The sequence below is a fragment of the Papio anubis genome, chromosome 5 (genome assembly GCF_008728515.1).
Source record: "Papio anubis isolate 15944 chromosome 5, Panubis1.0, whole genome shotgun sequence".
NCBI lineage: Eukaryota > Metazoa > Chordata > Mammalia > Primates > Cercopithecidae > Papio > Papio anubis.
This window is the reverse complement of record NC_044980.1, coordinates 108,644,991-108,672,127: the sequence shown is the minus strand read 5'-3', so window position 1 is coordinate 108,672,127 and position 27,137 is coordinate 108,644,991. Positions and strand designations below refer to the sequence as shown.

At 39.9% G+C, this 27,137-nt stretch overlaps 1 protein-coding gene across 1 annotated transcript; it reads left to right on the top strand.

The window, feature by feature from the left end:
* The first annotated feature begins 10,853 nt into the window (after positions 1–10,853).
* CDO1 (cysteine dioxygenase type 1) lies at positions 10,854–22,965 on the top strand. Its single transcript, XM_003900012.4, has 5 exons — positions 10,854–11,577; positions 14,508–14,585; positions 16,445–16,599; positions 21,191–21,360; positions 22,240–22,965. The coding sequence occupies exons 1-5, from the start codon at positions 11,408–11,410 to the stop codon at positions 22,267–22,269; spliced, it is 603 nt and encodes a 200-aa protein (XP_003900061.1). The 5' UTR covers positions 10,854–11,407; the 3' UTR covers positions 22,270–22,965.
* Positions 22,966–27,137: the final 4,172 nt, after the last annotated feature.

Below are 27,137 nucleotides of genomic sequence, written 5' to 3'. Positions count from 1 at the left end.
AAAAGACCCAGAACAGCCAAAGCCATCCTGAGCAAAAATAGCAAAGCCGGAGGCATTGCATTACTGGGCCTCAAATAATATACTACAAAGCTATAGTAACCAAAACAGCATGATAGAAGCATAAAAACAAGACACAGACCAATGGAACAGAACAGAGAACCCAGAAGTAAATCCATGTATTTACTTACAGTCAACTCTTTTGACACACTAAGAACATACATTGGGGAAAAGACAGTCCCTGCTATAATAAATGGTGCAGGCAAAACTGAGTATGTGAATGCAGAAGAATGAAATTAGACCCCACTCTCTCACCATATACAAAAATCAGAATAGATTAAAGACTTAAATGTAAGACCTGAAATTATGAAGAGAAAATTGGGGGAACCGAAAGTTTGGGCTGGTCGAAGATTTCTTGTAAGACCTCAAAGACACAACCTATGTGAAAATGAGCAAATGAGATCACATCAAGCTAAAAAGCTGCATAGCAGAGGAAACAAAGTGAAGAAATATACTACAGAATGGGCAAAAATATTTGCAAACTACTCATTTGACAAGGAATTAAAAACTAGAATATATAAAGAACTTAATAGCCAAAAAAAAAAAAATCCAATTAAAAATAGGCAAAAGATCTGAATAGATGTTTCTTAAAAGAAGATATCAAAGTGGGCAACAGGTATATGAAAAAATGCTCAACATCACTAATCACCAGGGAAATGGAAATCAAAACTAAATAAGATAGCACACCCCAGTTTAAATGTCTTTTATCCAAAAGACAGGCAATAATGGATGCTGGTGAGGATGTGGAGAAAGGAGAATACTTGTACACTGTTGATGGGAATGTAAATTACTAAAACCACTAAGGAGAACAGTATGAAGTTTCCTCCAAAAACGAATAGAACTACTTTGTAATCCAGCATTCTCACTGCTGGTTGTAAACCCAAAGGTAAGGAGATCAGTATATCGAGATACCCGATTGCAGCAGTACTCACAATAGTCAGGATATATAATCAATTTCAGAGTACATGCATGGATGAATGGATAAAGAAAGTGTACATGATGGCATATTCAGCCTTAAAAAAGAATGTAATCCTCTTATTTGCAACATGGAACTGGAGGATATTATGATGTTAAGTGAAACAAGGCAGGCACAGAAAGACAAATAGCACATATTCTCATATGTGGGAGCCTAAAAAAAAATGCTTTTAGGATTGACTGGCAAGATGGCCGAATAGGAACAGCTCCAGTCTGCAGCTCCCAGTGAGACCAATGCAGAAGTGGGTAATTTCTGCATTTCCAACTGAGGTATCCTGTTCATCTGATTGGGACTGGGTAGGCAGTGGGTGCAGCCCACAGAGGGTGAGCAGAAGCAGGGTGAGGCATCACCTCATGCAGGAAGTGCAAGGAGCAGGGGAGCCTCCCTTTCCCAGCCAAAGGAGGCTGTGAGGGACTGTGCTATCTGGCCCAGATACCACACTTTTCCCCTGGTTTCAGAAATCCACAGACCAAGAGATTCCCTCGTGTGCCTACACCACCAGGGCTCTGGGTTTGAAACACAAAACTGGGTGGCTGTTCCAGGCGGACACCGAGCTAGGTGCAGGAGTTCTTTTCACACACTGATAACCGAATCGATCAGTGGAAGAAAGGATATTAGAGATTGAAGATCAACTTACTGAAATGAGGCATGAAGAAAAGATTAGAGAAAAAAGATTGAAAAGGAACAAAGCCTCCAAGAAATGTAGGACTATGTGAAAAGACCAAACCTATGACTGACTGGTGTCCCTGAAAGTGATGGGGAGAATGTAACCAAGTTGGAAAACCCTCGTCAGGATATTATCCAGGAGAACTTCCCCGACCTAGCAAGACAGGCCAACATTCAAATTCAGGAAATACAGAGACCACCACAAACATACTCTTTGAGAAGAGCAACCCCAAGACAGATAATCGTCAGATTCTCCAAAGTTGAAATGAAGGAAAACTGTTAAGGGCAACAGAGAGAAAGGCAGGTAACCTACAAAGGGAAGCCATCAGACTTAACAGCGGATCTCTGCAGAAACCCTGTAAGCCAGAAGAGAGTGGAAGTCAATATTAAACATTCTTAAAGAAAAGAATTTTCAACCCAGAATTTCATATCCAGCCAAACTAACTTCCGTAAGTGAAGGAGAAATACAATCCTTTACAGAGAAGCAAATGCTGAAGGACTTTTGTCACCACTAGGCCTGCCTTACAAGAGCTCCTGAAGGAAGAACAAAATATGGAAAGAAAAAACCAGTACCAGCCACTGCAAAAACATACCAAAATATAAGCACCAATGACACTATGAAGAAATCGCATCAACTAATGTGCAAAATAACCAGCTAGCATCATGATGACAGCTGGTTAACACATAGGACTTTGCACTTTTTTATTCACACATAAGAATATTAACCTTAAATGTAAATGGACTAAATGCCCCAATTAAAAGACACACCCTGGCAAATTGGATAAAGACTCATTGGTGTGCTGTATTCAGGAGACCCATCTCCCATGCAAAGACACACATAGGTTCAAAATAATGGGATGGAGGAATATTTACCAGGCAAATGGAAAACAAAAAAAAAGCAGGGATTGCAATCCTAGTCTCTGATAAAACAGACTTTAAACCAACAAAGTTCAAAAAAGACAGAATGGCATTATATCATGGTAAAGGGATCAGTGCAACAAGAAAAGCTATTCTAAATATATATGCACCGAACGCAGATGCACCCAGATTCATAAAACAAGTTCTTAGAGACATACAAAGTGACTTAGACTGTCACATAATAATAGTGGGAGACTTTAAACACACACTGTCAATATTAGGTCAAGGAGCCAGAAGATTACAAGGATGTTCAGGACTTGAATTCAGTGTGCAAAAATCTCAAGCATTCCTGTACACCAATAAAGACAAGCTGATAGCCAAATCATGAGTGAACTCCCTTTCACAATTGCTACAAAGAAAATAAAATACCTGGCCGGGCGCAGTGGCTCATGCCTGTAATCCCAACACTTTGGGAGGCCGAGGTGGGCAGATCACGAGGTCAGGAGATAGAAACCATCCTGGCTAACATGGTGAAACCCCATCTCTACTAAAAATACAAAAAAAAAAAAAAAAAAAATTAGCCAGGTGTGGTGGTGGGCACCTGTAGTCCCAGCTACTCAGTAGGCTGAGGCAGGAGAATGGCGTGAACCTGGGAGGCAGAGCTTGCAGTGTGAGCCGAGATCACATCACTGCACACCAGCCTGGGTAACAGAATGAGACTCCTCTCAAAAAAATAAAATACCTAGGAATACAACTTACAAGGGACATGAAGGGCCTTCAAGGAGAACTACAAACCACTGCTCAAGGAGATAAGAGAGAACACAGACAAATTGAAAAAAAATCCATGCTCATGGATAGGAAGAATCAGTATCATGAAAATGGCCATATTACCCAAAATAATTTATAGATTCAATGCTATTCCTATCAAGCTACTATTGACTTTCTTCACATAACTAGAAAAAAACTACTTTAAATTTCATATGGACCCAAAAAAGAGCCCATATAGCCAAGACAATCCTAAGCAAAAAGAACAAAGCTGGAGGCATCACGCTGCCTGACTTCAAACTATCCTACAAAGCTATGGTAACAAAAACAGCATGGTACTGGTACCAAAACAGATATATACACCAACGGAACAGAACAGAGGCCTCAGAAATAACACCACACATCTACAACCATCTGATGTTTGACAAACCTGACAAAAGGAAGCAATGGGGAAAGCACTCCCTATTTAATAAATGGTAATGGTGCTGGGATACCTGGCTAACCATATTTAGAAAACAGAAACTGGACCCCTTCCTTATACCTTATACAAAAATTAACTCGAGGTGGATTAAAGACTAAAATGTAAAACCTAAAACTATAAAAAACCCCCAAAAACCTAGGCAGTACCATTCAGGACATAAGCATGGGCAAAGACTTCATGACTAAAACACCAAAAGTAATTGCAACAAAATCCAAAATTGACAAATGAGATCTAAGTAAATTAAAGAGCTTCTGCTCAGCAAAAGAAAGTCTCATCAGAGTGAACAGTCGACCTACAAAATGGGAGGAAATTTTTGCAATCTATCCATTTGACAAAGGTCCAATATCCAGAATCTACAAGGAACTTAAACAAATTTGCAAGAAAAATCAACCCCATCAAAAAGTTGGCAAAGGATATGAACAGACACTTCTCAAAAGAAGATATTTATGCAGCCAGGAAACATGAAAAAGAGCTCATCATGACTGGTCACTTGGAGAAATGCACATCAAAACCACAATGAGATAGCATCTCACACCAGTTAGAATGGCAAGCATTAAAAAAACCTGGAAACAACAGATGCTGATGAGGATGTGGAGAAATAGGAACACTTTTACACTGTTGGTAGGAGTGTAAATTAGTTCATTGTGGAAGACAGTGTGGTGATTCCTCAAGGATCTAGAACCAGAAATACCATTTGACCCAGCAATCCAATTACTGAGTATATACCCAAAGGATGATAAATCATTCTATAAAGACACATGCAAACGTACGTTTATTGCAGCATTGTTCACAATACCAAAGACTTGGAACCAACCCAAATTTCTATCAGTGATAGACTGGATTAAAAAAATGTGGCACATATACACCATGGAATACTATGCAGCCATAAAAAAGAGTAAGTTTATGTCCTTTGCAGGGACATGGATGAAGCTGGAAACCATCATCCTCAGCAAACTAACACTGTAACGGAAAACCAAACACCACATGTTCTCATTCATAAGTGGGAGGTGAACAATGAGAACGCACGGACACAAAGGGGAACATCACACACCAGGGCCTGTGGGTGGGTGGGGGGGGTTGGGTGGGGGGCAAGAGGAGAGAGAGCATTAGGACAAACACGTAATGCATGTGGAGGTTAAAACCTAGATGATGGGTTGATAGGTGTAGCAAACTACAATGGCACCTATTTAACAAACCTGCACGTTCAGCACATGTATCACAGAACTTTAAAATAAAATTGCTTTTATGGAAATAGAGTGTAGATGATGGTTACCAGATGCTGGGAGGGGTAGTAAGAAAAGGGGAATAATAAAAAGTTGCTTAATGAGTAAAAAAATACAGTTAGAAGGAAAAAAGATCTAGCGTTGGGTAGCACAATTGAGTGACTCTAGTTAATGTATATTTCAAAAAATAACTAGAAAAGTAGAGTTGGAATGTTCATAACACAAAGGATGAGACATGCTTTGAGGTGATGGATATTTCAGTTACTCTTATTTGATCACTACATATTGTATGCTTGTATCAAAATTTCACATGTACCCCATATATATGTACATTTATGTATCCATAAAAATTTTAAAGCCTGACTGCTTTACCTGCAAAACATGTTCAGGGTCCAGCCATTTCTCATCTGCTACCGCTGTGGACAGAGCCATCATCATATTTTTTTTCACTCAAATTGTAACAGCTAACTGGTTAGTTCCTCTGTATCTACTCTATCCTCCCCTAGAATCCCAGTGGCTTTCTATATTGGTGTAAAAGCCGAAGTCTTTACCTTGGCCTACGTGATATGTAGTCATCACTTCCGCATACTCTGCCACTCAAATGCTGTCACTCAAACACTAAGCTTTCTCCAATCCCAGGGCTGTTGGATTTACTGGTTCTTCCACCTGGAAACTTGCCCTAGACAAATGTCTTACTAATATTCAGGTCTTGCTCAAATACCACCTCAAGGAAATGTTCCCCTGAACTCCCTCTAAAACAGCAACTTGCCACTCTACATACCCAACTTCCCGTTTTATTTTTCTCCATTGTATATTTTATAAAGTGTTTGTATGTCCGTTTCTCCACGTATGCTGCATACAATATTTGTTGGTGTGCTCCTCCTACCAACCCAACCCCATTAAAATGTAAGCCCTCCGAGGGCAGTGGCTTAGTTTTGTTAGCAGTGTCTGGCATATAGTACATGCTTTTTAAAATATGTTGGATAGTTCCCTTCTCTGTATATCTACCACCATGTCTGTCTGAAATGTCTGTCTGAAAACGTGACAGTCATTGATTGCCCTGGGCAATTCAGAGTACAGTAGAGCTACCTCTCTGGATCTAGGTATTCTACTTATGTTAATAGAGTCTATAATGTCAACTTTTTTAGATGACTATAGTTAGGTTACAATATGCAACTGTTGGGAAGAATTCAGATGTCCTTTGCAAAGAAACAACCTGAAAAAAGTCTTTTCTGGATTTGAAATCACAACCCTAGGATCCTTAAAGAGGAATGAGGAACTAGATGAGTTACTCTAGCCAATATGTTTTTACTAACTTCATTTATGCATACACTTAACAAATATTTCTATTTGTGCCTAACCTGCACAAAATACTATGCACTAGGCACTGATGGTGATATAAAAATAAAATGTAAGAGGAGCTTGTCTTAAAGGTTCTCACTGTCAAAGTGATCCACATAAGTAATTGCAACACATGCTGAGAAATGGTAAGTGCCATAAGAAAGATAGTGATTGTTCCATTGTTCAGGAGGAGGAGAGATGGCTCATTTGACAGGAAAGTAAAAGCTGGATCTTAAAATAAGATTGGGACATGTTGAAATGGCTGGCTAGGATTCAAGCAGAAGGAAAAGCTTAAGCAAAACAATGGATTTGGTAAGCACATTCAATTTGGCTGAAAGATATATTCATAAAGAAAAAGAATAAAGGGCAAAATATCAAGAAAGGTAGTTTACAGCCAAAATATGAAAAAAAAAAATTAATGCCAGGCTAATAAGACCTATTGTATAGGAAAGAGTTATTGGAAGAATGTGACCAGGAAACAACATCATCAGTTCTGTGCTTTAGGCTAATTAATCAAGTGATTGTGAATAAAGGATACCTATGGGAGAAAGCTGGAACCAAGGAATCCAGTTCAGAGGCCAGTGCCATAATCCAGCCAAAATCGAATAGAGGTTTTGAATAGTGGAATAGCAATAAGAATACAAAGTAGGGAAAATGATAAGGAGATACAAAACTTGGCAATTGGTTGAATGGGCTCTGGATAATGATGCAAGGAAGGAGTAGGCAGCAATGGATGAGGTTTTTGAGCCTGGGTGCCTCATTGCAGAAATAGAACCTTTAGGAGTTTGGGCGAGCATTCTTGAGAGGAGTTTCACACATACTGCATCTGAGGTGCGAAGAGGTGCTGGAGATTGCAGTCTGCATGTAAAACTAAGGGACTGTGGGAGGCATCCACATACAGACGATCAATGAAATCCTGGGTGTGGGGGAAGGGAGGGAGTTGAGAGAAGAAACAATAAAAATGTGTCAATATCACTATATTAATAAAGTTCCTTGAGGTCTTTGAAGGTCAAGAGGAGGAGTTAGATGGACATAAAGATGGCAACAATAGACACTGGGGACAACTAGAGGGAGGATGGGGGAGAGCAAGGGTTGAAACTGTTGGATACTATGCTCAGTACCTAGGTGACAATAACATTCATACCAGAAACCTCAGCATCACACAGTATACCCAGGTAACCTGCACATGTAACCCCTGAATCTAAAAAGTTGAAAAGAGTAGCTACGCACAGTAGCTCACGCCTATAATCTCAACACTTCAGGAGGCTGAGGCAGGAAGTCACTTAAGCCTAGTAGTTCAAGCCCAGCCTGTGCAACATAACAAAATCACATCTACAAAAAAATTAAAAATTAGCCAAGTGTAGTGGTGCACGCTTGTAGTCCCTGCCACTCGGGAGGCGAAGGCAGTAGGCTTGCTTGAGCTCAGGTGTTGAAAGCTGCAGTGAGCCAATGGCTCCACTCAGTGTCCAGCCTCAGTGACAGAGCAAGACCTTTGTCCAAACAAACAGAGACAAGTCACAGACTGGGAGAAAATATATACCAATCACACATCTGACTTGTTTCTAGAATATATAATAAACTCTTAAAACCCAACAATAATATAATTTTTAAATGGACAAAATACTTGGATATTTCATCAAAAATTATTTACAAATAACCAATCACATAAAGATATGCTCAGCATCATTAGTCATTATGAAAGACAGGACTAGCTCGATTTCCTAGGCCAACTAAGAATTCCTAAGCCTAGCTGTGAAAGGTACTGCAACTACCTTTAAACATGGGGCTTGTAACTCAGCTCATACCCAACCATCAGGTAGTAAAGAGGGCTCACTAAAATACAAATTAGGCTAAAGCAGGAGGTAAAGAAATAGTCAAATCATATATTGCCTGAGAGCACGGGGGAGGGACAATGATCAGGATATAAACCCAGGCATTCAAGCAGGGAGTGGCAACCCTCTTTGGGCGCTCTCCCATTGTATGGGAGCTCTGTTTTCACTCTATTAAATCTTGCAACTGCACATTCTTCTGGTCTGTGTTTGTTACGGCTCAGGCTGAGCTTTCGCTTGCTGTCCACCACTGCTGTTTGCCACCATCACAGACCCGCCACTGACTTCCACCCCTCCAGATCAGGCAGGGTGTCTACTGCTTTTCTGATCCAGTGAGGCGCCCACTGCCAATCCCGATTGGACTAAAGGCTCGCCATTGTTCCTGCATGGCTAAGTGCCCCGGTTAGTCCTAATTAAGCTGAACACTAGTCGCTGGGTTCCATGGTTCTCTTCTGTGACCCACGGCTTCTAATAGAGCTATAATACTCACCACATGGCCCAAGGTTTCATTCCTTGGAATCCGTGAGGCCAAGAACCCCAAGTCAGAGAACAAAAGGCTTGTTGCCATCTTGGGAGCGGCCGGCCACCAACTTGGGAGCTCTAAGAACAAAGAGCTGCCCATAATAATTAGAGATATAGAAAATGAACAACACAATGCGATATCAGCACACCCCTATTTGACCAAAATCGGTAAAACTGACAATACTTGGTGAGGATGCAGGGCAACTAGAACTCATACATTGCTGTTGAGAATGCGAAATGGCACAGACCCTTTGCAAATTAGTTTGTCAATTTCTTGCAAAGTTGAACATGCATTGACTAAATGGCCCAGCAGTCTCACTCCTAGGTATTTACTCAGGTGAAATGAAAATTTGTATTCACCCAAAAAGACATTTGTTGAATAAATTAATGAATGAATAATAAACGAGTGGAGCTTTCATAATGTAAAATGACTAGATAATATCTAAAATTGCTGAAACAAACAAACAAAAAAAGCCTATTTTTGGAAAAAGGAAGTAACTACCACAAGGAATAGTTAGAAGAGTTAAGAGACTGACTCTTTAAGTACAGGACAGATCGTCGGGAATGGTTAAAAGGACCTGCTGCTTTTCATTGACCTTCCAGTACTACTGATTTTTTTTTTTAACTATGTGAATATATTGCTTTCATAAAAATTTAAAAAGAAAAAGAGGAGTCAGAGAAAGAAAAATGAAATTGCCAGAAAAATTTAGAAGTTTTATCAAGTAAAATGTAGAAAAGATAAATTGTGCTTACTTTTTTTGTTGTTCATTCCAAATATTTATGGATTACATTAGCTGAAATGAATTAAGAGACTCAGTAGAAAACATTGCCAAGAATAAAAAACAATTTGAGTAAACAATGAAAAGTTTACAGGTTACTCTGTCACAAAATACTTTGTTAATTCACTACCGGGCAGCAACACACATTACCAAAGCTGGCTTCTGGAACGCTTTCTACCTATAGCCATTTTTGAACAATAGGTGATTGAGCTTTTAACAACTCTGTTAGAATATAATGTAGCGAGTTTTACCAGAGATGTTTAAGACTACCTGGCACAAGTCAATTTCATTGTATACATGTATATACACGAGGGAGGGTGATCATAGTCTAGAAAAAAAACAGGTCTTCAGAAGTCTAGAACTTTAGTAACCTTAAATCCAAATTATTCCCTGGGTCCATCCATATAAGAAGAAAGAAATCTACACTTGCATTTCCTCCGTCTTTAACATCTTTCTCATTTAAATGCTACTTTACTTGATTTGTGTTGTTCCCAAAGTGTTAGGTGCTATGCATGACGTAGAAACGTGTTTCCTTATAGCAGGCTCCTTCAAGCACATGCTTGAGAGATTCAAATCTAATTAGAGCCTCTGAAATTATTGCGTCAGAGCCCCATCCCCTCAGAAAAAGCCCCCTTTTACACCATCAAATGAAATACCAGATTCTTTGCACTAGATTTTTTTTTTTTTTTTTTTTTTTTTGAGACGGAGTCTCGGAGTCTCGCTCTGTGCACTGGATTTTTTTTTAAAGAAAATATTTGATTTTAAAATCAAAGAGTTCCTGGTTTTCCAGCGTTTCACTACTTGTCTTACTAGAGACCCGAGTCTCCTTTGCCAAAATGTATTTCAGTACACATTTTTAAAAATATGTGTATGTACTTAAATATATTTTGGCAAAATATATATATATATATATTCTTTTTTTAAAAGAAGATATTTGATTTTAAAATCAAAGAGTTCTTGGTTTTCCACCGTTTCACTAATTGTCTTACTAGAGACCCGAGTCTCCTTTGTCAAAATATATTTCACTACACATTTCAAAAAATATGTGTGTGTATACTTAAATATATTTTGACGGAAGGTGTGTGTGTGTGTGTGTGTGTGTGTGTGTGTATATATGTCTTCGACTTATTTCCACCCAGCCTGGGGCGTATTCTGGATAGTTTCAATTGACAAAACAGGCGCTCTCCGGCCTAGGAGTGGAATCCATCCTCAGTCTTCGCAGGCTCCTCACAATTCTCCGTTTGAAGAAATGTCCCTCTCCTTCCCTTTTCTTTTCCTTCTTTACTCAGCGTCCACCCCCGCAGCCATCTCCGCCGACCCTTTTGGTCTACGTCCCAGCGTCGCGAACCACAGCGGCGGAGGTGGAGCGGGGAGATGCGTTAGGCCGGACGGCTAAAACGCGCCGCAAAAGTAGGGGAGAGATTGCGCTGAGCCCACGCGAGCCCTGGGACGCTGGAGACAACGGGGCTCTTGGGAAGGCGCGGAGTCCGGGGAAGCAGGGCATATGCGCGTGGTCCGTGTCCGCAGAGTCTCCCCGCCTCCGCCCTCTTTCTTGGGTGGCTCTCCGCCTCGTCCACCCTCCAAGGGCCGTTGGTACATTCCTAGTGACTCCAAGCGCTTAAAAGGGGCCTGGGAGGGTGAACCCCATAGATCTGAACCTGATTTATGTGCGCGCCGCATCTCTAACGAGCCCGGATCCACTGCGCTGCCAGCGGCGGGGGGGGGGGGGGTCTCTTGCTGTCTTTGCGACGACATCCTTACGTTTTGGCACTCGAACGCTGGGTTTGTGCGTGTGTCTGCTTAGCGGTCTAGCGGGCTGTTAGGCTCCCTCGCCCCCAGCTCCTTGTTTGGCTCAGCTACTCTCACCGCAGCCCAGCAGTGAGACGCGCACGCAGCCGGCTCCGCACGAGATGGAGCAGACCGAGGTGCTGAAGCCACGGACCCTGGCCGATCTGATCCGCATCCTGCACCGGCTCTTCGCCGGCGATGAGGTCAATGTAGAGGAGGTGCAGGCCATCATGGAAGCCTACGAGAGCGACCCCACCGAGTGGGCTATGTACGCCAAGTTCGACCAGTACAGGTGAGCGCGCTGCAGCCTCAAGGCCAGGCGGCGCCCACTCGCCCAGTCTGAGGAGGAATGGACGTGGGGCACGCAGCCCAATGTGACTGGCTCGGGAAGCTCCGGCCGCGCTGCGCCAGCCGCTCGCCCCCTCGCTGGCGAGCCGCGGGGCTGGCACGACTCGCTTGGGGCTCCGCGGCCACAGCGCAGGCGGAAGGTGGATCATACTGGCCTTGCTGGCCTCCGGCGGGGGACTGCGGGCAGGCGCTGGGAAGGGAGGTCACAGTGCGTCTGCGAGACTTTCTGTTCTCTTCTCTCCCGCAAACCCCTCTGCTTCCAAACCACCAGTCCTCCTGCCCCTGGCCTCGGGAGCAGTGCCCACACTCCCAAGCCATCGTTAGCCCCCGGCCCGGAGATGCGGAGAGACCGCACTCAGGTTCCGGCCCGCCTGGCAGCTTAAGGAACTGTCTGGCGGTACTAGCGGAGGGTGCTCCCAGGAGAGCACTACATCAGCCGTCGGGAGAAGTGGGTGATGATGAAGAAGACAAGTCACCCACGTCAGTTCTCCGTCACTGCGCCTTCTGTCGCCTGCAACCGGGCACCTTATAGCAGGCATTTTTACTCATGTAAAATAGCTTCTTGTGGCCGTCAGCTGCCACTACGCAATTTCTGCTGTTCCCTTTCCCAAACCAACTTCCCCGACTGCGGGTTTATTCAAACCACTGCCAGGTTTCGCAAATTGAATATTCGACCGTCGTTTTTTTTCAGCCCCCAAACGATCTGATTTCTCTTATCCTTGGTTCTGAGCATCTACAATGTAAATTAAAGACTCCTACTTCCCAGATGTATTTGAGTGAGGTGCCCTGGTAAGCTGACTTTTTTGCAGCCCCTGCTTGGCTTGGTGATTAAGTTGAATCTGTCTACCAATCCTCCGGGGCCAGAGGTAAAATTTAATCACCCCGAAGTGTGAGAGGTTCTAGTTTTTCTGAGCAGCCAGCGCATCAGTCTTTATGGTTTTTTGGGTTTAGGGTTGGGAGAAAGGGGTAAGTGAAAGAAAATAAGGAAAGAAATAAGTTCGTTTTTCTTGGGAGCAGTTTCTTTTAGTCACTGTTTAACAGATAGGATATTTGGTAAAGTTTTGTTGGCATGGGCGGTTTCAACTGTATTTTAGGATTTGAAATAGAAAAAGTGAAGCCCACTAAGGATCCCATTTTTCATATACAAGTGACTTGAGGAAATTCCTTTGGCTCCTGTCAGCTCAGTTCCTGGTAGAGCGCTTCTGTAGCGGTGAAAGCTACCAGAGAGTCTAGCTTTTAAATTTTCTTGCATTTGCTCCAGGTAATTGAAGATTTGTTATCGGACAGGTAGTCTTCCAGTTACTTGACACATATGAAGAATGGTAGGCAATGAAGAGGTTGAATAACTTGCACTAGGTCTTCTATCGAGTAGCAGGGTTAGCATTATTGTTCCAGAGCCTACACTCTAAACCACTATTAAACCAGGACAGGTTGTAACCGTTTTTAATCTTTAATCTTTAGAACAAGTGTATTTTCAAGGACCTTGAAGTAGTCTTGATTGACAAACTCTAAACCTTTTGAAGGGCAACCAGTCGGGTTGATTGGTCTTTTCACAGATATCTGAAGTACAGCTCATTAACATAATGGATGTAGTCCTGAGCAGGCAGTTGTGGGAAGACAGGAGATGGGAGAGAATTCAATTCTACAGTATTTTTTGCGTTAAATAGATGCCTAGCTCTGTAAGGGATTCTGTTCTCCGACTTCGGGAGGGCCAGTGCAGAAGAATCAAGACAGAATATGCTCCAGTGTGGGCCAGGCTGTGAATTCTTTGAAAGAAGCCTTAGAGAAGCAAGAAAGATTATCCTAAGACTTGTGAGTTCCTTCTGCAGGAACTCAGTTTACTGTGAATTGAAGGTTTTGTGCACAGCTTGTTATTAGGTCATAAAGAGCTACAAAGTAGAGAAAACTGAGGCTAAAAAGCACTTAATAGGATCGTGCTCTTCGGGCACCTGGGGGTGGGGAGGAATGGGACGGGATGGAAGGGGCATGCTAGACAAGGGTTAACTGATGACCAAGGGAACAAAAACTCCCCAAAAATGGAGTAAAGACCCCTTTTCTTTAACGTGACAGCCTAAATGAATGTCATAATTATGAAACTTTGCTAACTAGATGCTGTCAGCAGTACACCTTGGACCAATAGAAACTTTGACGTTGATTTTACTTTTTTCCTGGTGCTATCGTTATGGTCGTGGTTTGCAGTTTGTTGGTGGTGGTGGTGGTGGTGGTGGTGGTGGCTGGTTGTGGTATGTGTGTCTGTGTGTATGTGTTTGCCAGTTACTGGTTTCTCCTAATTGTAAGAGGTTTAGAGGGTTCTTTACTTCACTAACGTAGTCTTCTTTGTTCTGGTACTTAGATCAACCCCCACAGAAGACTTTTCATTATAAGGGCCTTTGAATGTGGTTTGTGTCTAGGCTTTAGTGAAACTAAGAATTCTAGAACAGCTATTTAATGAAATCTTGTTTCTCAAGTCCTGATTTAGCTACAGGCAGAAAAAGAAAAAAAATGCAATAACAACATTCTTGCCTGAACCAGTAATGCACTTTGGAAATATTTTTCTATGAGAAACTTATTGCAGCAGTTTGAGGCCGTCACATTGAGAAACATGCAATTTTAGGTTTTTTCCCGTTATTTTTCCCGTGCCATTAATTAAAACTGAGCAGCTACCTCTGTAAATGCAGCAGTTCAAAATTAACTGTGAAAAAGGATTTTTCATTTATGTTGGATTTCTAATTAGAAAACTGCATGCAAAATTGCTTAGAGGGGGAAATGTTAACATTTGTGAATAAATGGTACTTGGTGACACACTTACTTTTTCCAGTGCTTGTTTCAGCAACCAAATTAAAACTTGTGAATATATTGGTTTTTTTTTTTTAGGTATACCCGAAATCTTGTGGATCAAGGAAACGGAAAATTTAATCTGATGATTCTCTGTTGGGGTGAAGGACATGGCAGGTAAAATAACTATTCATTCACAGATATTTATTACAGCATGTGTTCTAGCATATGAAAAGTATAGTACCAGGCTAGCCACAGGCCTCACAAGTACTAACAAATCTCTTTTTTTGTTTTTATTTATTTATTTATTTATGTTTTTTGAGACGGCGTTTCGCTCTTGTTGCCCAGGCTGGAGTGCAATGGCACAATCTTGGCTCAATGCAACCTCATCTCCCGGGTTCAAGTGATTCTCCTGCCTCAGCCTCCCGAGTAGCTGGCATTACAGGCATGCACCACCCTGCCTGGCTAATTTTGTATTTTTAGTAGAAACGGGGTTTCACTATGCTGGTTAGGCTGGTCTTGAACTCCTGACTTCAGGTGATCCACCCACCTCGACATCCCAAAGTGCTGGGATTACAGGTATGAGCCACCACACCCAGCCCTCATTTTCTAATTACTTGTTCATAATGTTCCCTAATCCCAACAAAAATTCTCATGAGAATTAGCACAGGGCATTCACGCGTACACCACACATATTAAAAGCAGCCCCCAAAATGAATAGTAAATCAAAAGAGGTAAGTAACCCCCTTAAGTTAACCATACTCTGTTTTCTATGGAGTTAAATTTTATGTGAAATTGTGTTTACACTTCACATTTGTGGCGTTTGAGGTGTGTAAACAATCGTGGGACCAAAGACCAAAGGATGGAGAAGCTAGAAAAGCATTGCAAATTCAGAAAATTGCTTTCTACTTCAAGTTAATTATTTAGTTTCTTTACTGAAAAGGCAGTTTATACTGTTTCCTTGAAACTTAGCTCCTTAATTTGTCTTTAGTTTCACGTTTGACAGTCTTATTATCAACTAAGTATTACTATCTTTCTCAGTCTTTTGAGAATGGTAAAAGCAATAATTTAGATCCATTTTTATGAAAGGAAACATGAATTTATAAGTGTTTAGAAAGTAGGTCTGTAGAGTGCATTTATTTACTCATATGGAATGAAGTGTTTCCATTCATTCTCTGAATATTTTTGAAAGCACATTATGTCCAGAGTGGGACTAGGCTCCATGGATTTAGGAAACAAATTCTTTTTATGGTACATATATAGATTAATGAAATTCAGTATATGAAATGAATACCCAAAATGTATAAAGATACATATATTTTAATTAACCCTGTAACCACGAGTGCCTCATATACTTAAATACTATTTACTCTAAGATTGCATAAAAAAATCCTTTGTTTCCTCAAATCCAATTAACTTTCTCCCACCAGTGTTGGAAGGTAATCACAGGTAGAGCACTCTAAATTGGCACAGTGTTAACATTTTATGTACAGTGTAACTTTAGGATGGTAATACACATACAGATACCTTTTCTCCTTACAGCTCGCCAAAGGAAGGAGAAAAGAGAAAAGCCTTGGGGAAAAAAACATTAAATGTTAAGTGGATCTTCTCAATGTGGTACAATTACTGTGGATGATTGTCTTAATCCTTTCTAAAATTTCTCTAATGTACTTTCATAATCAAATTCTAGCCCAGTTTAAGTGAGTTATATGTATTTGGGGGAAGATAAAATGTTGCTGGTTTTGTGTTTCTATTATCAAAGTAGTATAACAAAGTTAATAAAACTGTTCTTTAGTAGGGGTATGCATCAAAATTGTACTTTTTATATGAATTGATATAGATGACATATTATTACTTTACCCTGAACATTGTTGAACTGTAAATTGATAACATTTTAAAAATTCAGCTGAAATGGATTTTGGCTGGGGAGATGGCTTATTGATGGTATGTAGGTGTCAGTTCTGGGAAGACTGTTAAGTGCAGGTCTGGACACTAGACCATCTACTGAGTTCGATTGTCATTTTGTGTACATGTAGCAGTATTCATGATCATACCAACTCCCACTGCTTTCTGAAGATGCTACAGGGAAATCTAAAGGAGACATTATTTGCCTGGCCTGACAAAAAATCCAATGAGATGGTCAAGAAGTCTGAAAGAGTCTTGAGGGAAAACCAGTGTGCCTACATCAATGGTAACATCTTATTCTTTTTCTAAGGGCAAGTGGGAAGAACCATGACCTTTTGTCTGAAATATTGGTTACTTATACTTTTTATGCAGTAAAACCTGGATCATGAGTCATGATTTAAAATAATTTGGAAATGACTTAAACATTAAACCTGGGTTGGAATCACTTATTGAAAACATATGCATGCAGATTAGTATCCACTGAAAAGTCATTTACTTGCCAAGACAAGACAGTTAAAATAAAATATGAATTTACTTCAGTGGAGTCTTTCAACAAAACAGATCAAGTTGGAAACATTAGCTTTGTGTTAGAGAATAGAACAAAATGTTCTGTAACTAATTAAGAATGCTAGCTAGTCTCTGTTTTTCTAAAATACGTATAGCATACCTAAAAAGTATCCTCCAGGGAAATTTTACAAAGCACATTATTGGCTAGTGATTTATACATATCTTACCAAGATGTCATTATCTTTTCTAAATGAGATATGGGATAGCCAAATACTTTTCAAGAGAGGCAGTGATTAACTTTCATATTCCTAAAAGGAATAGTAACTTTCCAAAAAGCTCATTAAAAATGTATATGAGACAGATAGTTTTTTATTCCCATTTACATATGAAGTTGCCAGTACATAGGAAGATCAAAATAATTTGTCCAAGGTCACTCAGCTTCTAAGTGGCAACCAGAATTTGATCCTAAGCAATTTGATTCAAAAACCTATGCTCTTATTCAGCATGTACCTCACCTATATAAAGTATTATAGAGTTTTGGGGGACTTTTTTTGGCAAAGCTAGTTTTTTTTTTTCATAAATCTTACTGGCCTTGATATTTGGCCTGTATGCAAGTCACTTGCAAAGGTCAGATGGTATGGGAAGTTTTCCCTCATTCACATAACACAAGGATGTTAGTTTCCTATGTGGCAGGAAGCTCTGATTCATTTACCCAAATAATGTGAGGCTTGCTATCTATAAGGCACACCAGATTTCCAAGAACAATGTCTGTTGTCTGTATATTCACAATAAAGCCACACATCTTTCAGAATAATTACTTCCAGCTGGAGTCAGAGTGCTTGTGAAAACAGGTCAGATCTTTAAGAATACGTAAGCTTTTTCAAGGGTCTTCAATGCAAAATCCTATAGAATCCAAACAGATAAGGAAGTGATATACATCAGGGATAAAGCTGTGGTGAGGCCTGGTATGAACTGGAGATACAAGCCTCATACTAAGGTGACAGCAGTGGCCACCTAGCTCCAGTGAAATCAGCCTGGTTTCTTTCTCCACAGAAGTTGGAAATTCTGCATTTTATATGAAATTTTGCCAATCAGTAAAGTATTGGGTGGGATATGTTAATTATTCTGTAGACTAATTACCCAAATAACTTAAAAGCCGCAAATTTTCAACCTCTGATTCTTACAGATGCAGGAGTAGGGGTGGAGATGAATAGTGATCAGGGGGAAGGATGTTTCAAGTACAAGGAAGAGCACAAGTGAAGGTACAATCGTTGTGAAAAATGGAAACTATTCCAGCATTGGGGGAAGTAAAGAAAGAAGAATGGGTTTGGTCAGTGGATTAGCAGGAGAGTAAAGTGAGCTCAGGGTATGGGCCTGCAAGACCAGCTAAAAGTAAGGACTTTGTTTGGTCAGCAGAGTTGTAATTGGGAATATCTTGATTGATTTGGTAGCAGCATGCAACATAGGGTGGAGGAGAAGGGAGGACTGGGGCAAGGAGACCTAGTTGCCTATTGTAATGGGCAAAAGGTCGACAGGGCCTGGACCTAACTGTCCTTCATAAATATCCCCAAGAAAAGTCCAGTATTACTGTGACAGAGGGTACACCATGACCATAAAGGAAAAAGAAGCAAAGATCAAAATATAATAATAATGCCTGGATTATTAATAGGAGCTTCTCTAAAGGATGGGCAACTTGTTTTTGCAGGGTCTTTGCTTGCAGGATTGTCAGCATGCATTAGATAATGCATGAACCTGCAGTGGTGAACAGTTGTTCAAAACTATGCTTAAGCCAGTATATTATGAACGCAACAAGCTACAGGATCAAAGAATTTGCAGATCTGAGAATTAGGCCCCAGTTTCAGAAATAAGGAAAATGAAAGATCCTAGAAGGTGTGACTTGTTCAAAGATAGCTTCGCTAATTAGCTAGAAGTAGAACTTAAGTCTTCTGGTTCTATGCTTCATTCTTTATGATGCGCACTCATGGAGCTAGATCATGAAGAAAGCACAAAGCCACATGGGTTGCCTACATTAGTTACACTAAATTCATTACTTGATTAATCCTTGAAACTTTCTTGTAACTATGTAAGTTTATTAACATTTTTAATTGAGTATTTCATCTTGTTTTTTTATTTTGTGTGTGTGTGTGTGTGTGTGTGTTTAAATCTTCTTGAAGCTCTCTCTCCCAGGGCCTCTTGACTGCTTCAGCACAGATTGGTTGATCTCTAGGCCCAGGGTGAGCTGTGTTCCTGAGATTCCTTACAATGTAAGCCTTACATTCTCTCAAGCTTTCCCTTTGCTGTTTCCTGTGGCTGGATCCCCTCTTTCCTGATCTCATGATTTTTTTTCATTCTTGGTTGATGCCCTTGTTTTGGTGGAGCATATGCTCCAATGGCTTCACAAGAAAGGATTCATGGAAGGTAAATTTTTAAGACCCCATGTATTTAAAAATCTCTGTATTCAACCCTTACAACTTGATTGATAATTTAGCTAGGTATGGATTATCACCTGGTAAACATCTTCCCTCATAACCATGAGGGTAATTCCTTTGTCTTTTAGTTTCTAGTGTTCTTATCAGAAGGCTAGTGCTGGCTGGGTGTGGTGACTCACACCTCTAATCCCAGCACTTTGGGAGGCTAAGATGGAAGAATTGCTTGAGCCCAGGAGTTCAAGAACAGCCTGGGCAACATGTTGAAACCCCATCTCTACCAAAACCACAAAAATTAGCAGGGCTTGGTGGCAGGTGCCTATGTCCCAGCTACTTGGGAAGCTGAGTGAGAGGATCACTTGAGACCGGGAGGTGGAGGCTGCAGTGAGCCAAGATCCCACTGCTTTACTTCATCCTGGACAGCAGAATGAGACCCTGTCTTTTTTTTTTTTTTTTTCCCCCAAAAAAACAAAAACAAAACAAAGAAAAACCTGGTGCCATTCTAATTATTGAATCTTTCTATGAAACCTTTTTTTTTCTTTCTAAAAACTTTTGGGACCTTCTCTTTTGGTGCCTTCTCTCTATCCCCAGTATTCTGAAATTTCGTAGTGATGTGTCTTGTTTGATGACTCATTCATTGTGCTGGGTACTCAGTGGGTTTTTAAATCTGGGAGTTCATGTCCTTCAACTCAGGAAAACATTCACAGGTTATTTCTTTGAATTTATTTTAAAATTCTATTTCTGAAACTCCTATTTAGATATTAAACCTCTTGAACGGTTCCTCATTTTTTTTCTCTTTCTTTTCTATTTTCTGTCTTTGTCCTTTTGTTCTTTGAGTCTTCCTCAGCATTTCCTGCCAACTCTTTTCTGGTTTCTGTTTCTTCAACCTCTTTTTGTATTATGGTCCCCTTTATGGTATTTTCTCTTATTTCTGGGAAAAAGTTAATGATAGGCTTTTGAACACTTCCCCTGAGTAGTCTCTGTTGCAGGTTGCTTTTTTGTTTGCTCTGACCTCTGTCTTTCATACTAAAGGCCTTGCTCAAATGTCTGGTGACCTTGGCGATTTGCTAATATTTAAAAACCAAGAACAAAAAAATTAATTGGTAACCCTGAACATGAGTGGAGCTTGTCAACTGGATTTCACTTTTTGATAGTCTGGCAGAGCCTTTTCCTTCAGGAACTTCCAGCGACAATATCTTTAAAGCTTTTTTCTTGAGCCAGTCAGATTCTCTGAGAAGCTGCTTCCTATCTTCTGCCTGGAAAGAAAAATCTTGTCTGGCAGCATTCTTGCAGCTAGGTGATGACTAAAGCAGGGATTTTTACCATTCAGGATGGAAGCTTTTGTTTAATTCATCTGTTTTTCACCTGATTGCCATCAGTCCCAAGTTGATCTCTTACACCTAGAGACTAGATCTTAGTCTGCTGCTGAAAAGAAAGAAGAGAGAGAATTGGTAAAAGGGTTTTGAGACTCTACTTCTTAAACAGGCTTTAAACCAGTTCTTATATCTACAGCCCTATCTTTACCCTCATTTCCGTAAGAACCTGGTGCTGTCAATTCCTGTGCTATTTGGAGTTTCAAGATATAAATCAGGTTATTTCTTGACTTTCCCCATGGGTGGCTAAGGATTTAGCTTTCTCTGCTCTGTAAAGCTATCCATCTTACTTTCCAAGCTTTCAAATTTTTGTTAGTGTTTTCTCTTTTCCTATTTTGTCTTTGTATATTGATGTCTTTTTTATTTTTTTACTGCCATTGGAGAGGGTTTTCAGGAAGGAGCAGAGGCTAATGCATACATGTTACTTACTATCTTTAAGTACAAGTTCAATTCTAATATCTATTCCATTTGCATCAAAATTGATTCATGATCTCAGATGACTCACAGAAATTTTACCTACAGCTGTTGTCTAGGCTCCTTTATCTATTTTTCTCTCCTGGGTATTGTTTAGATTCCATTGGCTTACATCGAGTAGAGAACATCAGCCATACGGAACCTGCCATGAGCCTTCACTTGTACAGTCCACCTTTCGATATGTGCCATGCCTTTGATCAAAGAACAGGACATAAAAACAAAGTCACCATGACATTCCATAGTAAATTTGGAATCAGAACTCCATATGTGAGTATAATTTCTTCTAGGTTTAAATGCTTTGTAGGTTGGCACTATTACACTATATGTATGCAAAGAATGAGATGAGTCTTAACTCATGGGTAAGGCCCAATATATCTTGATTGTTTTATTTAACTTTAGAGACTATCTCTTCAATTTATTTTTAGAAACTTATTATGTTAGATCCAAAGATTATTTGAGAAACTTCAAAATGTGTGCTTAAAATGTTTTCATTTACTTGGGAAATAAGAGTGAAAACTATTATTTGATATATCTCTTACTGCCATAACTTACTATTCATAGGTCTAATTTGCTGGGCCAACAGGAATAAGTTGCATAGTCAACCTTTGTAAAGGTTATTCTGATGATATAACTAAAGAAAATTGTCTGTTTTGTTTGCCAAGGTTGCTTATTCTTAGAGTTGTTATGCCATTTATGCCACAAATAAGAATAAACTATACTAACAAGTTCCTCCTTGAGAAATAAGCATTTCCCACTAAAAATAAAAAGGCAACCAACACTAATATAGCAGGGCAGTCTTCTACCTCTGAAATAAGTTTGTCATTTAGAGGAATAGTCTTTATTTAATTATCAGAATATCCAGAAATAGACAATGTGTGAAAATGGAGACCAAAACAATCCTTATGAGTCTTAGTGAAAGCACAGCCTCTGAGGGAAGCCAGGGCAGAATTTTCTCATTATCACCCCACTTCATCTTTATCTTCCACATTCCAAACCCTAAGAGATATTCTTATTGCAGGAAAAACAAGGCTCCCTTGCCCTTGCTGAGTTTTCATACACTGCTACAAAAGCAGAACTATTTAGAACGAACTAAAATATCTTTTGTAAAGATTCTTACACAGCTTTCTTTTTTTCCCTTTTTTACAGGCAACTTCGGGCTCACTGGAGAACAATTAAGGATCACCAAACCCTCCGAGGTTTTACTTTAAGCCTCGCTGTATGTTTGCCTTGGACAAAAAGGCTACCTACCATGTGCTATCCAGTAATGTACTTAAATAAGCCAATACTTAGATCTACTGTAAGGCAGATGCTAATTATAAGCATTAAGTAAGCAAGTAGTGCCCTCAGCTACTGCAGAAGAAAAGTCCCACTAAGGAAAAGAAAGTCTTGTGATTTTTAAAGGCAAGTTTTCAAGTGCTCTCCTAGTTCTATCCTCTGATTCCATTGAATCCATACTATGAGCGTCAGTGAGGGTTTTCATAGCTTTTGGAAATACTTTGGTCTCTGAACTGTAATTAGCAAGAAGTAAAAACAGAAACCTCAAACATCAAATGCTTGCTTTGTTACCTGGAGGACTAACCGTAGATGTCTTTAGTATACTTTGTATGTTCTTAATATTGGAAGATAATTTTGTGAATCTGTAGATTTTATTTTTTGAGTCTTACCGTACGAATTTCTTTGAATAATAGAGAGGAACTTACAGCACTCTGCCATTGGGTAATGAAAGGAAGTGCAGAGGATTTAGAAAAGTACGTGCTCCCCAAACCACAACAAACCAAAACATAAACTCACGTCTGTGTCCCATGGTCATAGTCAAAGATTTTGTACGGCTAAAATTGCAAAATAATTTTAATAAAGTGGATTTGAACACAATTTGAAGTTGTCTTTCTGATTAACGTGATACAAACTTCCCATAAATCAGTTTCGTAGATTTAGATGTACAAAAGCACTGTGACAGATGCTTTTATGATGTAAGAATATGAGAGAGCCAAAAAACATTCAAAAACAACTTACCTTTTTGGACTTAATTAATATCTTCACTAGTTGGTCAGAGACACCAACCTGAGAGCCTCTGGCTGTAGTGTGGCTCAGACATGGTCAGTGTTGCCTGAAAATTGTGTGTCTATACATGTATGTGTTTAAATATGGATTGGTTTTCAACATGTAAAAACTGGAGATTTTGTAGAAGTTGAGGGATTCTAGCTGCTCAAAATTTGAATTATCTAGAACACTTGGTCTGCACTGCATTTTTATTGGTATTAGTTGGCTAGGCTAGGGTTTGCCTCTTAAATGGGCTGGCCCTCCAATCTGCTGCAGTCCCAAACTCACCTATTTCCATTATTTGTTACCTGCAAAGCCTGCATATGCATTCAAGTTTGCTCTTCCTGCTCTAAGCAACTTTTTTAGGAATATCTGTCATAATCTTAGAGCTTATTAATTCTGGGAATTTAGTTAGCAAAATCCTTTAAAATTAGTTTCTGTGTAGCTCATTGGTTACATTGTTTATATATCTCATATTAGTATTTATATGTTAGCTTCCTCTCATCCTTTAGAAAGATTAACACTTACTGAGTGCTTACTATATATTAGGTATTGTTATAAGTTGTTTGAGCCTACTAACAATTCTGAAAAGTAACCTTATTGAATTGGTGTATTTCTGCTGCTGTATGTAGCACATTATCACAAACTTAGTGGGTTAAAGTAATGCAGATGTATTATTCTATAGCCCTGCAGAAGTCTGTTGCACAGCACTAGAATCAGTATTATAAGGGCTGCACTCCTTTCTGTAGGCTGGGCAGTATCTGTTTTCTTGTTTTGTGGGTTTCTTTTTCCCTCAGCTCCTAAAGACTGTCCAGTATTCCTTGACTTGAACATCCTTCCTCCATCTTCAAAGCCAGCAATGGTGGATTTAGTCCTTCTTCTATGTCTCATTTACTTCCCTTTTCCACTTTGAGGAACTGGACAATGTTTCCATCTCAAGATTGTATCCTTAATCACATCTGAGAAGTTGTTTTGTTTTTGGCCACATGAAATAACATTTCTAGGTTCTGAGTATTAGATATCAGTGCCTTTGGAAGACCATTCTGATCACAGAGTTACATCCCATTACAATATCAACCCAGAAGTCCAAAAACCTTGTCTATATATCATTCTCTAAATTAGGTGTGAGGGAGGCTCTTTTTACCATCCATCCTAGGATACAGTTCCTCTCTCTATATACACATATTCAGCACGGTTAAGAAACTTGCCAAAAGGTATCAGCCAAGATATTACAGAGCTAGGATTGAAGCCAGGATTTGATCTCAAGCAGTCATCCTCTAAAATTCATTCTCTTTATATTTAGGCCTTTTGACGTAAAAGAAGGCTGGGCCACCTCTCATTTTTTTTTTTTTTTTTTTGTATCCCATTATAACAAAAAGCAAAATTATGGTATAGTTATATGTTTTATACGTATACATAAGTGCTTAATAAATAGCACCTTTAACATACATAAATGATATAATACCCTATGTATGACAATGATGGTCAAATGTAAATGTGAAGAACTTTGTGAATGTGAGGCTCAATATAGATGGCTTCACCATCCTCCCTGCCTCTGTAATTGGCCTGCTCCCTCCAGTCCATAACAACGTTTATGCAGGAGCCAATGTACTGCTTCTCCCAGAGCTTACTGTTTGCTTGGGTCACTGGGGTGTTTGCACATAAGCAAGGCAGTGATGGCATCAAGGTCTCAAGAGGATTTTGTAGGAGTGAGAAGGAATATTGAGGGCTGGAATCATACTGTTTGCTAAAGTGTAGGTGGGATGTAAAAGGGAGTGGAGACCTGAGGGTAGAAGAGGAGTAGCCCTAAAGTGAGGAGACAGGTGGAGACAGATGGCCAAGCACCCCATAGCACTCAGTACCTCCCATCTCACCTGCAGCTGGAGCTTGGCACTGTGGCTCCCTCTGCCTAGAATGTCCTCTCTCAGTTCTTTACGTGGCTGGCTTATTCTTGCCCATCAGGTTTCAGATCAGATGCCATCTGCCCAGAGAGGAATTTCCCAATCACACTATCTAACAGTGAGATCTCTAGGCCACTCTGAAGCACAGTTATCTGAAAGTGTCCCTTCTTTTTTCACTCCTTTATTGTCTAAATCCTAGTAATAGGATGCAAGCCCCCATAAGAGGAAAGACATTGTGTTATTCACTACTTTATATCCTGAGTGTTTGGACTGTACCTGACACATAGGAAGTGTTCAATATTTATGAAATGAGTGAAAAAATCCTCAACCTCCTTACATGGTAATCTTGTACTAACACACATGGATGCTTTGGTGTTTTCTGTGTGCCACCAAATCAAATGTGCAATGTTATTTTTATTAAGGATGGAAATTCTAAGAGTCATTTTCTTAAGCCACAGACTTCTTTTGTAAAGCCGATTCAGAGACTTATCTTGGCGTGGATTCATGAATCATGTACTCACACAATCTTATTGATGAACAAAGCGTTTTGACATCTGTTCCAAGGGAGGGGACAGAATTAATTATCCTATTTAACAATGGTACTTAGCCTTTTTAAAAAATTATTATTATGGACCCCTTTGAAAATCTCTGAATGCTAAAGAACTTACCTCCCAAAAGGGAACACATAACAAATTTGCCTACAATTTCAGAAAAGATTCATGAACTCTCTGAAGGCCTCTAGGGCCCCTCTTCAAAAAGCTCTGCCATATATGAGCCAAGATTTGTGGGAAATGGTGGCTATTTGACTTCATTTTCTGAGATTAAGAGGGTATTAGCATGCTGGGCAATTAGTTAACCTTTAAAGGTTGCAATGAGTTATCTAAGGTTTCTAGGAAACACCAGGCATGAGTTACCTTGTCCAAGGCACGTCCACACATTTCACAAGATCTGTTCTCTTTTTTCTAAAGACATGAAGGACATTTCAAACTTTCACAACTTTATTTATCCAGCTGATAGATGTTTTCTTTAGAAAACAAAAGTATGTGGGAGAATGGCATAAGCCAGACACAGAACAAATATTGTATGATTCCATTTGTACAAGATAGCTAGAATAGGCAAATTCATCAGAAGTAGAACAGAGGTTACCAGGGGCCTGGAGGGAGGGAGAATGGGGAGTTATTGTTTAATGGCTAAAGAGTTTTTGGTGGGAATACTAAAAATTTGGTGGGTATAGATAGTGGTGATGGGTACACAGCACTCTGAATCTATTTAATGCCACTGAATTGCACATTTACAAATGATTAAAATAACTATATTTTCCCACAATAAAAATTATTTCTGTAAAAAGTACATGTGGGAAAAAGTGTGTTCATGTGTGTATGTATTGGCATAGGTTAAGACACACTGATCATAGCAAATACTAAAATGCTAAAATGTGATAAACCATTTTATGAAAAACATAATGTGAGAAGTCTCCTTCCTAACCCCAAGCACTTCGTTTCCCTCCCTAAAGGTAGCCAATATTATCACTTTCTTGTGTTTCCTCATTTATTTTTTCCCATTTTTTATACACAGGGTAGCATTCGAAGTCAATGTTGGGAAATTATAAGGAGATCTTTCCATATCAGGATACAAACAGCTTCTTTGTTCTTTTGTACTGACAACTGTATGCTATCCTATTGGATGAATGTACCATAGTTCCATTAACTAGCCCTCTACTGACGGAGTTTTCGGTAATTTCCAGCCTTTTATAATTACAAGCAATTCTGCAATGAATAACCGTGTGCATAATGTCATTTCACAAGTATCAGTTGACATATTTATTTATTGCAAAACAAGCAAGATAATAGGGCCCAGGAAATGAGGTAACAGCAGAAAGTCATAGCCAGCTGCCCTGCTTGAAGGCGTCCCTTTAGTGCACAGCCTGCCGCTCCATGTCTTGACTCTTCAATTCAGCCATTTCCACTCTGTTCTCTGGCCTGCTGTATTCATGTGAAGCTCCAAAGCTGTCAGAAGTTTGACACTCATAGAGAGAGTATATACCACAACCAAGAAAGCTCTAGGGCCCCTGTTAGTAAGAAAAGTCACGATCTAGTCATGGTC

Bases quoted from the DNA above. Each gene is read 5' to 3' on its own strand.
- CDO1 (XM_003900012.4), top strand. From the start codon at position 11,408: ATGGAGCAGACCGAGGTGCTGAAGCCACGGACCCTGGCCGATCTGATC. The intron at 16,600-21,190 runs GTAACATCTTAT...GGTATTGTTTAG, and splicing joins CCAGTGTGCCTACATCAATG to ATTCCATTGGCTTACATCGA. The intron at 21,361-22,239 runs GTGAGTATAATT...CCTTTTTTACAG, and splicing joins TTGGAATCAGAACTCCATAT to GCAACTTCGGGCTCACTGGA.